At 61.7% G+C, this 14,813-nt stretch overlaps 1 protein-coding gene across 17 annotated transcripts in view; it reads left to right on the forward strand.

The window, feature by feature from the left end:
- C1H1orf159 (chromosome 1 C1orf159 homolog) overlaps positions 1-13,131 on the forward strand; it is a 28,493-nt gene extending 15,362 nt beyond the window's left edge. Inside the window, exons 2-14 of one of the 17 annotated variants that reach the window (XM_089902383.1) lie at positions 3,161-3,390; positions 3,477-3,565; positions 3,815-3,989; positions 4,105-4,226; positions 5,080-5,155; positions 6,598-6,754; positions 7,745-7,831; positions 8,181-8,246; positions 9,929-10,014; positions 10,608-10,633; positions 10,748-10,778; positions 11,146-11,187; positions 11,908-13,131. In XM_089902383.1, coding sequence (XP_089758509.1) covers positions 3,249-3,390; positions 3,477-3,565; positions 3,815-3,989; positions 4,105-4,226; positions 5,080-5,155; positions 6,598-6,754; positions 7,745-7,831; positions 8,181-8,246; positions 9,929-10,014; positions 10,608-10,633; positions 10,748-10,778; positions 11,146-11,187; positions 11,908-12,005 — 1,197 coding nt within the window. In that variant the 5' untranslated portion in view covers positions 3,161-3,248 and the 3' untranslated portion in view covers positions 12,006-13,131. The other 16 variants (XR_016390877.1, XM_089902399.1, XM_089902371.1 and 13 more) reach the window with 16 other exon arrangements.
- The last annotated feature ends 1,682 nt before the right edge of the window (positions 13,132-14,813 follow it).

Below are 14,813 nucleotides of genomic sequence, written 5' to 3' on the forward strand. Positions count from 1 at the left end.
GTTATTATATTAATTTGTGTAGTGTCCAAAGTTACTTTTTAAAAAGATTAATTTGTTTATTTTTGGCTGTGTTGGGTCTTCATTGCCGCGTGTGGGCTTTCTCTAGTTGCGGCGAGAAGGGGCTACTCTTTGTTGTGATGTGTGGGCTTCTCACTGCGGTGGCTTCTCTTGTTGCAGAGCACAGGCTCTAGGCGTGTGGGCTTCAGTAGTTGCAGCATGCGGGCTCAGCAGTTGCGGCTCACGGGCTTAGTTGCTCCGCGGCATGTGGGATCTTCCCAGACCAGGGCTCGAACCTGTGTCCCCTGCATTGGCAGGCAGATTCTTAACTACTGCGCCACCAGGGAAGTCCCCAAAGTTATGTTTTAAAAAGTGTTCGTGCTTTTTGTAAAGTGATTTGTTATAAGCACGTTAAAGGTCATTCAAGTGTTGTTCAAAAAAAAGAAAGAAAAAAAAATTAGAGAGTTAATTATATTTACAATAATACCCAAAGACAAAATATTTAGTAATATGTTTAACAAAAGATGTGTAAGAGCGCCTCTTCACTGAAAGCCACAGAACATTGCTGAGAGAAAGACAACTTGAAGGGACTTCCCTGGTGGTCCAGTGGCTAAGACTCTGTGCTCCCAGTGCAGGGGGCCCGGGTTCAATTCCTGGTCAGGGAACTCGTCCCACATGCCGCAACTAAAAAAAGATCCCGCGTGCCACAACTAAGACCCGGCGCAGCCAAATAAATATTTTAAAAAATAAAGACAACTTGAAGAAATGGAGAGAGAGCATGTTTGTAGATTAGAAGACTCAATACTGTTAAAATGTCAGTTATCCCAGTCAAGATTCCAGAAGGCTTTTTGTAGTAATTGACAAGATGATCCTAAAACATGGAAATGCAGGTGACCTGGAATTGCCAAAGCAATTACACAAAGCAGGGCTTCACTCTGCCTGACTTCAGACTTTCTGTAAAGCTTCAGTAGTTGGTACTGGTGACACACAGATGAATGGAACAGAATAGGAAGTCCAGAAGTAGACCCACACACAGACAATTGATTTTCAACAAAGATGTCAAGATAATTTAATATGAAAAGGAAAGCCTTTTTAACACATGGTGCTACAACAACTGGATATACATAGGGAAGAAAAATGAACTTGATCTTTACTTCACACCATGACACAAAAGTAACTCAGAGAAAACACAGGAAATCCTTATGACCCTGAGGTCAAGGCAGAGATTCCTTAGGACGCAAAAAGCAAGAACCATAAAAGAAAAAATGGATGCATTCGATTTTATCAAAATGAAAACATTTGTTCTTCTAAAGATACCCATTAGAAAATGAAAAGACAAGTCACAAAATGGGAGAAAATATTTACAGTACATATATCTGACAAAATACATGAAGAGTTAGCACATAATAATAGACAGATGACCCAGCCAAACAGCGTGGCCCAAAGATGTGAATAGACACATTATGAGAGATGTAAGATGTGTGAATGGCTGACAAGCAGGACAGAGGTGCTGACTGTCGCTAGTTACCAGGGAAACGCAGGTTGGAACAGCAGGAGAACCGCTGCCCGCCCACCGGTGCGAGGCCACTAGCTGGCAGGGCCAGAGCAGGTGAGCCGCCCACTGCACACGGAGCCGCTGCCCGAGAACAGCAGGGCAGCTTCCCAGAGAGTCCCCTTGACCTGGTGCTTCCAAGTATTTACCCAAGAGGAAGGAAAGCAAGCGACTGTGCAGGAACGGGCCCAAGAACGTCCCCAGCAGCGTTAGCCACCAAAATGTGGAAAAAGCCACATGGCCATCAGCAGGCAGCGGGCAAGGGAAGTGTCCTTGCAGTGGATGCCACTCAGCCACGAGAGGGCAAAGTATGGAGGAATCTGAAGATCGCTGTGGCCATGCTGAAGGGCAGGAGCCCGACACAAGGTGCGCGGACAGTGTGGTCCGTTCTGAAATTCCAGAAGACGCCGTCCACATGCAGCGGCAGGGCTTGGCCGGGCAGGCGGGGGCCGTGGAGGGGCCGCACGGTGTGGACACCGTACTCAGTCGTGTCCACTGAGTAGCAGACAGAGGTGTCGACTGAGACCTGATTCCTGAATCAAAGGTGTCAATGCGGCTGTGACACCACTAGTTGCCACCTGAGGGGATTTCAAATTCTAGAAAGGGGATGGTGCCGCAGGAAAGAGCAGGTGTTCTTTTTGTTTTTGTTTTTGTTTTTGCGGTACGCGGGCCTCTCACCGTTGTGGCCTCTCCCATCGCGGAGCACAAGCTCCGGACGCGCAGGCTCAGTGGCCATGGCTCACAGGCCCAGCCGCTCCACGGCATGTGGGATCCTCCTGGACCAGAGCACGAACCCGTGTCCCCTGCATCGGCAGGCGGACTCCCAACCACTGTGCCACCAGGGAAGCCCAAGAGCAGGTGTTTTTAACGGGGGGACTTGACGTGGGGGGCGGCGTCTGCTCCATCAGCCTGGACTAAAGGCGGCACAGAGCGAATGGCAGGACAGACCCCAGCCCGGGACCCCCAGGCCCTGGGCCAGTGGGCGGAGGGGCTTCTCGCCCCCCAGCCCCAAGCGCGCCCTCTGTGGAACCGGAACCAGCCCCCCTCATGCGCAGCTCCACTCTGCAGCTGTTTTTGTTAAGAAAAAAGTGTTTTTAGAGGTGACTTTTATGTGTTTGGGACAGATTATAATTGTAGTTCCCACCTTTCAGAATAAAAACCCGACTCACGATTTACTTCCGGGGTTGTGCAGGCCAGCGTGTTTCCCTGGTTGCGTTAGAAGTGTGGCACCGTGAGCGCTGAATCGCGTGGGCTGTCGCGTTTCGTGTGGCTTTAGCGTTAGGAAGTTTACTTGCAGTCTGTTTGCTCTCTGGATCCATCACCCGCCAGAGGCACCTGCACCCAGTACTGCCTGTGTTATGGCTTTTAGTGCCCCAGCTGGGTGTTTCCCACACACCCTCCCGTGATGACAACAGGGCCAACGGCACAAAACTGTTAAGACCGAGGGGTCCTGACCAGCCTGGCCGCCCCAGAGGTACCCTTGCCATTCCGTCTCTGGGTGGAAATACTGGAAATCGAATTCGGGTCTTATGAGGACAGGATGAGATGGCGGGTGGGAGGGCCGTCCGAGCTCTGGGGCAGGACTGGCTCACCCAGACCCTCTCTGCTCAGTCCTTCTTCCTGGAAGCATCAGCGAACGGTGGGAAACTGGCGGAGGAGGGAGTGAGTCCATCAGATCCTGGTCCGGGTGGGCCGAGCCATGGGGGTTCCTGATGAAAAGTCCAGTTGGACCCCGAGCCCCGGGCGTGGTTTGGCTGCGCTTGACCAGCAGCATGGCCTCACCTATCCACCTCGATTTGCAGGCCCCGGACCGAGGGTCTGCCGGGCTCCAGGAGGGCCAGGTAAGCATCCTGCGCCCTGGCCCCCGCCCGGTGCCCTGCCCTGCCAGGCGTCGCCTGTGGCCACACGGCACCCCTCTCTCTCGCAGACCCTGAGCTCCGGGACATGGCGCTCCAGCGCGCCGTCCTCCTGGCCAGCCTCCTGGTGGAAGTTGCCAGTAGATCCTCAGGAAGTGCGGTGAGCACCCAGCACGTGGCTCATGGGCTCTTCACCCAGGGGCTCGCCCTTCCACCTCTAGGTGCCACCCTTGTCCCGGCCCCCGAGATGCTGGCTGTGCCCACTGCCAGGGTCAGAGGGGCCTGTGCCTCTGGGCGGGCAGCAGACGCACAGCCCCGCCTCTGGCACCCGCTCCACTCTGCCTGCTAGAACCTCCTTTCCCTCTGCCCAACTAGACCTCTTTCTGGAGCTGAAATAGGGTCTCCACAGAGCTGCCCCCACTGGCACTGGCCACAGCTAGTGGGGCGGACAGAGACGCCCACTTCAGGCTCAGACTCGGCCAGGTCATGGCTCTCCCAAGCCGGTGACACAGGTGTGCCAGGCTGTGGTTTCTGGAGGTGCCCGGCCATGTGTGCACACACCCAGCTGCTCGTCCTCCAGGATGGTGAGCCTTCCAGCCACTCTGCCCCTGCCGGGTTGGGTGGGACAGGACGGCCAGGCCTCCCCCTCGGGCTTGGCCTTGGCCCCCTGGAGTCCAGGGTGCGCCCATCATTCCTCAGCCGCCCTGAGGTGCCCCTTGCAAATCACAGCGTGCCAGTCCTGGGAAACCAGCTCGGCTGGACTGAGCGCACGGAGCGGAGCTGCCCGGACGCCCCCTGAGGCCCCTGCCGCCGCCTGGTCTGTGAGTGCAGTGCCCGCAGCGCCCACTCCTGCGCGTGGGCCTGGCCTTTCCTCTGTGGGGGCCGAGCTGGACCCCCGATGGAGGTGCCTGTAGACTTGCAGAAGCATCACAGAAGTGTCCAGGAATGTGGGCTGTTTGGTCGGGAGCGCGGGCAGACGCGCTGTGAGGGCTGCACAGGCCTCTCAGTAGGGAGGCCGAGGGGGCCTGGAGTTATCTTCCTGTTTCACCACTGCCCAGAAACACATGTGCTTCCTTTCTTAGCAGCTTCATCTTTTGATTTTCAAAGCCACCAGCTGCAAGTGGCGACTAATATAAATAACTTCACGGTTGAAATGCCTGCCCTGTGCCCACCTGTGGCCCACAAGGCGAGAGGTGGCGGCTCTTCCCATGACCCAGGAGACCCCCGTGAGAAAAGAAAGGGCTGCAGGGAGGCCCCAAGGGGAGGGTGGGCGGGCAGTGGAGGAGAGGACCACCCCCTGCCCACCAGGCTGCTCCAGCCCACCCCCAACAGAATCTCTGGGTGGGCCCCGAGGGATTCCTGCCTTTGGGAGTCCAGGTGCCACGGAATGTGCCCTGGCAGGTCCCAGCCCAACACTTCGGTTGTTGGTTCAGTCACCAAACGCTCGCCGGACACCAAGTGCTGTCCCAGGGAGCGTCTGTGCGGTGTGGCCGTGCGTCCTCACCCTGCTCTGGGTCAGCGAGGCACAGTCACCGGACGCTGACTACAAGAGGCCAGAGCCCCAGGTGTTGGGGTGAGCTTGCCGGGAGCCCCTCTGCGGATATCGCCCTGGGCCTGGCCCGCACAAGCTGCCCGGCCGCAGGGTCTGGAAACTCACCACTATCTCCCCTCTAGGGCCAGCAGCCCAAGTGTTGTGTGGACGTGGTGGACACCAACGCCACCTGCCCAGGCACTAACCTGTGTGGCCCAGGTGAGCTTTGGCATGAGCCAGCCTAGATGGCCTCGGGAAGGAGGGGCCAGAGGGGTGGGCAGAGGCAGCGAGCGTGATGGGGCCTTGTCCTGGGAGGTGGGGGCAGGACCCCAGGAGGACACGGTGGCTCCAGGCCTGCGGGGTGGGGGCAGGTAAGACTGCCTCTTCCCTCGCAGGGAGTTTCAGCTGCCCTGAGATAAGCTGACGTAAGACAGGAGCAGCAAAGTACAGAAACGTGTACAGGTTTTACAGGACATGGGAGGAAGTGGAGTCCCAAGTAAGTGGCAGAATCAGCGCTTACACAGCAGGTTGAACAGGAGGCGATTGTGGGCAAGTGGCTGAAACACTGGGGCAGCCGAAGGGAGACGGGGATGATTGTAACATGGTCTCCTGACTCCCGTCTTCTCCTGGTTGGGGGGCGGGGGGCAGCTCGCATATGGGGTTTGTCTCCTCCCCACTTGAGACTTTACCTTCAGAAAGTTTCACATATTAAAAGCCAAGTTGGTAGCTGTGGAGAGATTTGGGTTAGAAGTTGTGGGATAGGAGGTCGGCAAAGGGGAGGGGACACAGATGGAGCGAGCAGAAAGGAACCAGATAAGCACCAGCTCCCGTGTCTCGCTGACCCTCAGTCCTGGGACAGCCCGTCCCATCAGACTCAGCTCAGGAGGAGGATTGTGGGTGGGCTCCCACCAGTGAAACCTCTGTGTGTGGGCAGTAGGTGGGGCGGGGACAGCGTGGAGACCCTCGACGCAGCCCTAGTCTCTCAGGAACTTTCCCAGTGGCCCGCCATTGCCGCAACCTGTCGAGGTGACTGCCTGAAGTTCACATCAGTTTGCAGGGCTTTGGGAAACGGCAGTTCTGGTCCTTGTGATACCAGGTCAGAAGGGTGGGAGAGAAGTGGAAACGTGAGTATGGAGAGTCAGAGCCAGACAGTGGGGGAGACTGGGAGATTTCAGCACCCGGTCCAGTTTACAGGCAGCTGGGCCTCGAGGCCCAGGTCAGGACTGGAATCTTCTCCATCAGGCAGATCATAGTTTCCTACTGAAAGGTCACTTCTCTCCGCAGCCAGCCCGCTTTCTACCAAAGAGAGTCACAATGACACTAATTGTCTTACAAATAAGCCTAGCCTCACTAAACTTGGCCTGATTGTTGAAGGAAATTTAGCCACAACAGCGACTGACCACACAGGCTCTTTTTAAGTCTGCTTTGCTGGCCTTTTCCCAGGGCCTCTTGAGTCCAGGAAGCCAAGCCAAGGACTCAGCACCAGACTTTGCCTGCAGTACCTCTAGGTTTGGGTGAATTCCTCTCTTCCTGAGGTCCCTGGCCCTGCCGGGCGGTGACCTTCCTTACTCACTGGGCAAGGCAGGGAACCCAGTGAGCCAGGCCCTGCGCTGCTTTTCAAGGGGCTTTAGGGCTCAGCAAAGTCAACCTTCGCTCCTTAGATCTGGTTACTGGGCCTGGCCCCCAGCTGTGCTTTGTTCCTGTACACACAGCGCAGGGCCTCCTTGTGGCCAGCAGCCCTGGCGGCTTCACCAAGGAGCCCAGGTACCTTGGGGCTGGCGGAGGGAGCTCTCGGGAGAATCGTTGCCTTGGCGACAGGTCTGTACCCAGGACCCCATGTTCCTAGGCCTCCTCGATCAGCCCCCCCAGAGGTCAGCCCCTCCCAAGAAATGCCGAGTGAAGGGAAAGAGCCCAACTACTTCAGAAGAGAAGCCCTGGTCTTACGAGAAACGAAGGCCTGTTCCTGATACTTGTATGATTCCACGTTGGGTCTGACGTGGCCTCCTGGCACGGCGCTCAGCCCGTGCGCCCCCGTCACTCTTCAGACCCTGCCATCTGCTTGGCGTCACAGCAGGAAGGCCTTCCTCTGAGGGGACCCGTTTGTGTGCAGACTGCGTGCTGGTCAAGTCTGTGCCGGCCTCCAGCACCTGCAATCAGTATTTCTCCAGTACGTTCTCTCAGCCCGTGCTACGTGCCGGGGTGTTGAGAAGAAATAAAGGTGTAAGACGCAATCTCTGCCCTTAAAGGGCGCAGTGGGCCAGGTGGACTGCCTGCAGACCGCCGGCTGGCAAGCGCTGGACCGCTCCCAGCCCCAGGGCGGGCCGCAGGCTGTGGGGAGGCCGCTGGCCACGGCGTTGGGCAGGGCAGGAACGCGGGTCGAGTGTGCTTGGGCCGCCCGGGGGCGGGGGCGGGCGCAGGCGGCAGCACACTGGCGCAGACGGCCCTTGTCCCTCGTGGCGGCCGAGTGGGAGTGCGCTGCAGCCCCTGGTGGATGTGGGAGGTGGGGCTCGTCTCTCGTCCCCTCCAGCATGTATACTCGGCACCTGTCAGTTTCGGGTCCCCATCCGGGCCTCTGCAACCCTTTCCGAGGCATCTGGCAAGGGGCCGGTGGGAATGCCTGTGCGAGAGAGGGCTGGCTTCAGTTCCCGCGGAGGCGGTTCTTGTTCTGAAGTCCATCCAAGCTTCCAGAGTGGGTGAACTAGCGTCCTGGAATAAATGTGGTTTTACAGACTCAAAGCGTAGCACTCCCTGAAGGCAGCCGGCTGGCGTGGCCTTGCTTTGAGCCGAGCCTCCTGTCTCCCGGCACAGGCTGCTACGGGCACCGGGCCGAGGACGGGACCGTCAGCTGCATCCGCTGCAGGAACGGGACTCACAACAGCTCCGAGTGCAGAGGCTGTATGTCCCCCCGCCCCTCCCCCTGCCTGCTGCTCACCAAGGGTCCACACCTCCACGTTCTGGAGGAAAGGGTGGGAGTTCTCGCTGTTGTCCCCACACCTGGGCCACTGTCCCTCGGTGGACACCTCCCAGGAGCCCTCTCCCCGAGTCCTCTTGCCCCCCAGGACAGCTGTGGGGTGGGGGCTGCTCTGTCCCCACGGCCACCTCCCTGTCGCATTTCCGGCCCATTTGGGCTGCATCTCTGGCTCCCCAGGGTTCCTCTGCGGGGCCCCCGTGCCTGATCCAGGACCTCACGTGGGTCTGGGCGGCCTATGGAGCCAGCCGCACTGACTGCTGTGTTCCCCCGCAGTCGCTGCCCGGGGCGCGCACTTCCCCATGAACAGGAGCACGGGGATGCCTGGGCGGCCGAGTTTTGGTAAGTCTCTCGGCTCACCGGACCAGTCCTGGGGGGACACAAGGGCACCATCAGAGCCATTCCCAGCGCAGACCCAATCACCGATGCTGGCCACGGAAGGGCCATGTCCACAGTCAAGGGCAGGCTCCACCCCAGCCAAGAGCTCTGTACTGGGACCCAGCCCTGGCCACGGAGCAGGACCCCGGACGGTATGGAAGCTCGGTCGGCTTTGAAGTCAGGGTCGGGGGTTGATTTAAAAGGGTGGGTGCTGGGCTTCCCTGGTGGCGCAGTGGTTGAGAGTCTGCCTGCCGATGCAGGGGACACGGGTTCGTGCCCCGGTCCGGGAAGATCCCACATGCAGTGGAGTGGCTGGGCCCATGAGCCATGGCTGCTGAGCCTGGGCGTTCGGAGCCTGTGGTCCGCAATGGGAGAGGCCGCAACAGTGAGAGGCCCGTGTACTGCAAAAAATAAATAAGTAAATAAAAGGGTGGGTGCGGCTGGGGTCGCTTGGCGTGGACCTCCACGTGCCTCTGAATGGGCTGCACGTCTTAACCCTTTGCCTGGCTTAGAGGCACCCCGGCCCCTTGGTCCCTGGGAGCTCAGGATGTGCAGTTCTCCAAGGTGGGAGGGCATCTGAAGTCCCCTTGCACTGTCCCCGGTGGCTCTTCTAGGACATAGGTGTTGGAGGGAACTGAGACGCTGCAGGCAGGCAGACATACCCTCCATACCACCTGGTCCTCAGGTGCAGACACGGGAGACGCCCTGGTACCCCGCCTGTTCCTGCTGCGAGGCGTCCTGTCGTACCTGAGACGCTGGCCGAGCCACAGGGAGTGGCCAGGCTGCGGGGGTGTGGTGCCCAGGCCACCAGTGACCACTGCAGTCACGGCACGGGACCTGCCCCAGGGTGTAGCCACCTCTTCTGAGGTGACTGGGTTGTGATGGGGGTCATGACCCCCCAGATCCTGGTCCTTCAGCAGAGGACACGTTGACCTAGACCAATGGCTTAGGCCTTCCCTGCGAGTCTCAGGACCGGAAGCAAGTGGCCTTGTGCTGGCGTGGGCCGACCAGCAGTGTTTGGGGCAGGGTGGGCCCAGACAGCCCCGGCTTCTTGCGATGTGGGCCTGGGCCTTGCACCAGAGGGTGGCAGATGAGGCCCCTGCAGTCCAGTGTTGAGCCCGCTTCCAGTTGGCAAGTTTGGGGCGGTGTAGCTGGAACCCGTCCCTCCTGAGGCTCTAGCGTGGCCGGCCTTGTGCCTGTGTGTCAGGGTCAGAAAGGCGCTTCCCACGGGCACCTAAACGCAGAGCCTCCAGCTTGGCATCCGCCCGCTGGCCTGCCTGAACCTGTGGAGGTGAAGACAGCAGGCATCTTGGTGCTGGGAGGGCCACCCCGGGTGACAGCTGACCAGCTCCAGAGAGGCAAGGTGGGGTGTATCCACACGCCAGGGCCACGGTGGCCCGAGTCTGTACTGAGTGTCAAGGGAGGAGATGGGGGGCTCGGGGGCCAGGATCACTGAACGTCTTGACAGCCCACGCCCTGGAGAACCTGAGGCCTGGGCAGTTTGAGTGCAGGGGGGACCCACACCCCTGTGTGTGAACCCCTTGGCCCCTGCGGGAGCCCAGGTGTGCACCCCTGGCAGCCCTCACCTCGCTTGCAGGGGGCCCCCAGGTGGCAGCCTCCCTCTTCCTGGGGACGTTTCTCATCAGCTCGGGCCTCATCCTCTCCGTGGCTGCATTCTTCTACCTCAAGCGTGCCAGTAAGCTGCCTGACGTCTTCTATGGAAGAAACAAAGGTACCCCTCCTGCCGGGGTGTGCCCGGGGGCACGGAGCGGGGCTGGGGCCGAGATGCAGGTGTCCGGTGCGAGGCCGCATCTGCGGCACCCTGGAGGGGACTGGGTTGTCACGTGGCTCTCGGGCCTGAGGATAAGAGGGGCGGTCACGTCCTGGGAGTGCTCTGGGTGGATGTCGTGGGGTCTCAGTGTGGAGGGTGACGGGGGCAGACACTCTGCAGGCCGGCTTGTCTGCTCTGGTGGGAAGCTGGGGGTGGGGGCGGCTGGCCCCAGAGCGCTGGCAGGACACCACTGGAGTGTGGTGGGAGATGGGGCCGGGCAGGCTGAGGGCACCACTGGGCACAGGAGTGAGGGACTGGAGTGAGCCTGGAGCCGGGGACCCTCTGCAGGCTTGTGGAACCCTCAAGCTGATGGACCCCCATCTCAGGCCTGTGGACCCCTGCCCAAGCTGAGGGCCCAGCAGCAGAGGCTGAGGGTCCCTCCCAGACTGAGAGACCCCTGTCCCGAGGCTGAGGGACCCCCGCCCAGGCTGAGGGCCCCCCCAGGCTGAGGCAGCTGTGTGGCCTCCAGGTGACACCTGTGCTCTCCCCTACAGCCCCCAGCCTGCAGCCTGGCGAAGCTGTAAGTACCTGATAGGCGGGCTGAGGCCCCGTGTGTGTGCGTCTGGGTGTCTGTGTGTCTGGGCTGGGGGCCATCCCATGTCCAGTTCTCACTGTGCCTTTTCCCCTTTTCAAGGCCGCGATGATTCCCCCACCTCCGTCCTCAGGTGCGTCAGTGCTTTCCTGTCCCTCGCCCTGTCGGGATGCCTCGTCTCTGGTGGGAATTTCAAAACGCCAGGCCCATGGCCGCTGCAGGGGTGCCGGCCAAGCCCCTCTTCATCATCCACAGCTTTCGTGCCTTTTCCCTTTTATTCCTGAGATGCTGTGTCTGTCGAGGGGGGCAGGGTGTTCCCAACACGGGTCAGGGGTCAGCCCTGCCGCCCTCAGCCCTCCACCAGGTCCCAGCTCTGCCTGAGCAGGGAGCCAGTGGCCGGCGCGGGGCCCTCCCGTGGTCCCTCCTGAGCAGTAGCTGTGTCACAGTTGACCCTGTGAGCACAGAGGTCACATCACACAGGCCACCTGCCTCTTCCCCAGACCGTGTTCCTGCCACCGTGTGGAGGTCTGGAGTGGGGACAGGTGAGGACATCCTCCTCCTTGGGGACAGAGAAGTCCCTCGGTCAAGGCGAGATCTGCCCTGTCCAGTGAGACACTTGTCTGATCTCTCCAAAGCAGCACCATGTCCAAGCACAAGGTGCCTGCGTCAGTCTCCTGGGGCGGCCGTAACAAAGTATGCAGCCCCGGGGGCTCGGGAGAACAGAAGTGTCTTCTCTCACGGTTCTGGAGGCCACCTGCTCCCTCCGGAGGCTCTGGGGTGGGTCCTTCCTGCCTCTCCCAGCCTCTGGGGCTCCAGGTGTCCCTGGGCTTTTGGGGCCGCGTCCCTCCAGCCGCTGCTGCGTCTTCCGCTGGCTTCTCCCCTCTGTATCTCCCTCCCTCTCCCGAGGCCACTGGTCGCTGGATTTAGGGCCCATCAGATAATCACATCTGCAGAGACCATTTTTCCAAGTAAGGTTGCACCCGCAGGTTCTGGGTCTTAGGGCGTGGACACGCGTTTGTAGTTGGGGGGATACCATCCACCCTGCAGTGCATCACATGACCTGTGCCTTTGTGTTTCGGGAGAGCCGGGCCCTCTCCCGGGCCGAGGGGCACCAGGTGTCCGGGAGCTGGAGCCCGGTGGGCTTCCTCCCTGGTGGCTGCTCCAGCCCCACTCCCGTGAGCCCCAGGGAGGCCCACGACCCCAGGCCCTCCCTGCCGCCCCAGGCCCCACTCTGATCCCGCCTGTCTCTGACCCTGTTTCAGTGCGGAAGCCGCGCTACGTCCGGCGCGAGCGGCCCTCGGACAGGGACGTGGGCCCCACTGCCGTCTCCTCCGTGGAGGCCCGGGTGAGCAACGTCTGATCCCGCGGCCCATCCACAGCCCCGCGTGCTGCTGAGGGGGGGCCCACACGAAGGCTGGGCGCTGCCCAGCGAGGCCTCAGGACAGGCCTGCACACGGCCCTGGCTCGTCCCTCTCTAGCCACAGATGTGGAGTGAGAGCTGCCTGCCCGCAGGCCTTCCTCAGCGCACACAGCCGCTCAGCGTGACTGACCCGGGGCAGCACTCCAGCCTCTGGCCCTGAGCCGGGCCGGGGAACCAGGCCGCATGGGGTCCAGGCTCCTCGGGAGAGACGACCTGCAGGACCCGGGTGCCCCTCCGCCTTGGAGCGCATGGTGGGCAGACCCCCCCCCCCCGCACCCCCGCTGAGAGCAGTGAGGCCGAGGCCTTTGGGGGGGTCCGGCCGCATCCATACACAGGCAGTTTGGGGCCTGCAAACCGGCCCCCGGGCTCAGGCGCCCGCAGGGCTGTCCTGCGCGGCCACAGCTGCCCACTTCCAGGCGCCGTGGGAGTGAGTCGCCTGGCCTCCTGCTGACTCTTACCTGTGCTTAAGCAGAAAGCACTTTGCACAGAAGTCCAAGCGGCACGCTGCCCTCGTCTGCACCCCGCCTGCGCCCCAGGCACTGGAGGTCCTCATCCACCTTGGGATGGACACTGGCCCGAAGCTGCTGGAGGTCGAGACCCCCCAGGGACGTGTCAACCCGGGGCCACGTTTACCTGTGACTGCCGCCTGGACTGGCTGTCTCGCTGGACCTGCCGAGGGCCGCCCTGGCCAGCAGTCCCGTCCCGCTGCCCCCGCCCCGAGGCAGCAGCCCGTGTTCCCTGCCTCGGCCGGTTGCGGAGGGACGGCTCTGGGTTCCTGTGGAAATGGGGGAGCGTCGGGGTGCCCACTGAGCACGGGCAGGGTGCTGCCTGGCCTCCCCAGAGCCTCCACGGGGACTGACGTTTTCTCCTCCGGTGTCTGGTCCACGTCCGCAGGGCCCACGGCAGGGCCTGTGTGGCCAGCCTCCTGCTTTCTGCACTGGGATTCCCACTGGGGTGTTTGTGGTTTATGGACACAAGCTCGGTCGCCAGGACATGAACGATGACTGACCGGCAGCTGAGAGGGGCGGCCACCTGAAATCAGCATCAATAAACCACTCAGGCCCTTCTCGCCGGCCCAAGGTTCACCAGCTCCTCAGCAGGGGTGGAGCCTTGCTGCTGAGCCCTGCCTCGCACTGGGGAGGGCGGGGAGCTCTCAGGATCTTAGCCTCGGGAGAAGGGGGCTTGTCCCAAGCTGCCTCAGAGAGCAGGAGTCCCTGGTGGCCCCCAGCCGTCAGGACTGAGATGGGAAAGAGTGTGGGTGCCCCCAGGGGGGCTTTTCTGTAAAGTGACCGGGCCCATGGGGGACATGCAGTCACGGGTGACTGCAGGCCCCCGTGCGGCCAGGGCACCCATGGGGCCTCTCGGGGAGGTCACCGTGGTGCCTGGCTCAGAGCCCCCAGGAGGAAGCTACACGTGGGTACAGAGTGCAGGCTGGCGGCACCTTGGGGAGGTGGGGTCCCGTGGGTGGGTGGCCCTCGGAGGGACCTTTGCCGACTGGCAGCGGGCTTCATCCCGGGCGTCCCAGTCAGAGCTGCCAGGACACAGCTGGGGCAGGGCAGAGAGCCTGGCCCACCCCGTCAGGCTTGCAGCCATCGGGGCACCCAGGGGGCGTCTGCTTGGCCCTGGGTGCTGCGTCAGCACAGCCAGGGCTGCGGGGAGGCTCTGCCCTCTGTTCTGGGGGGCGGCTGCCCGGGAACCTCCTGCCTCCAGGCTGACAGCCTTAAGGGGCTGTGGGTCGCCCATGGGGTTCCTGTGGGCGCAAGATGACCCTCGGCTTCCCTGGGGCCCCCCAGAGCCCCTCTTCTCTAATGTCCTGTCCCCTGCCCTGCCTGCAGCCCCCAGCCTCAGCCCTGCCCCATCCCCGGCAGCAAAACTCAACTCTGCATTTCAGCCTGCAGCCCTCTGGTCCCCACACGTGAGATGCTTCCCCTGACTTCCCAGGCCTATGTGGCCTGGTCTCTTGGGCTCTCAGCTGCCGGAGACCCCTGGGCCTGGGTGCGACTGTCTCAGGCCCCCAAATAGTTGGGGGGGCATCACTGGACTCGTGAGCCCGTGACCCTGATGGGCATCCTGGCCAGAAAGCGGTGGGCAGGGTTGGGGGGCACCCGAGATAGGGTGGGGCAGCTGGCAGGCGCAGGGTGTCTGGGCCGGGCACCACGCACAGCCGCCTCCCCAGTTTCTCTCCGTCACCCATTCCTCACCCGGACTCCAGGCCCTCACGTAAGAAGCCAAGATAAGGCCGATTTGTGGGCTAGTCAGTTCGGGCCAAAGCAGGCAGGTGGGGCGCCTGTCGTCCCCCCAGCCCCACTGTGTCAACCGCCACGGGGACCCCTGCCCCGGGAGGTGAGCCCGGCCCGGGGGCCACGCTGCAGCTCGCTCGTCCATTCATCCGCTCACTCAGCGCCGGAGGAGCACCCAGAGCTGTCAGAAGTCAGAAGTCAGCAAGAGGCCGCACCCACTGCAGAGGTGGGAGGTGGCAGCACAGGGCAGGGCGAGCGGGGCCTGAGGGGGTGACCTGAGGGCAGAGGGCCTGGCAGGGGCCTGGGCGCCGGGCCCCAGTAGGAGCCGACTTCCAAGGCCAGGCCGACTTTGGGGACCAAGCTCACTGCTGGGTGCTGGAGAGACAGGACCGGAGGAGTCCCCCTCATGGCCAGAGGGCCTCACCAAGCCTGTCGGGAGCCCAGAGTGTGTGTGGGGACGGGTGGGCGGGGGGGGGGGGAGGCCGGGCGCAAGTGCGCCCCCCCGAGC

This window comes from Delphinapterus leucas, chromosome 1 (assembly GCF_059928025.1).
Source record: "Delphinapterus leucas isolate spDelLeu-1000000601 "Yukka" chromosome 1, BTC_Dleu_Yukka2, whole genome shotgun sequence".
Classification (NCBI taxonomy): Eukaryota; Metazoa; Chordata; class Mammalia; order Artiodactyla; family Monodontidae; genus Delphinapterus; species Delphinapterus leucas.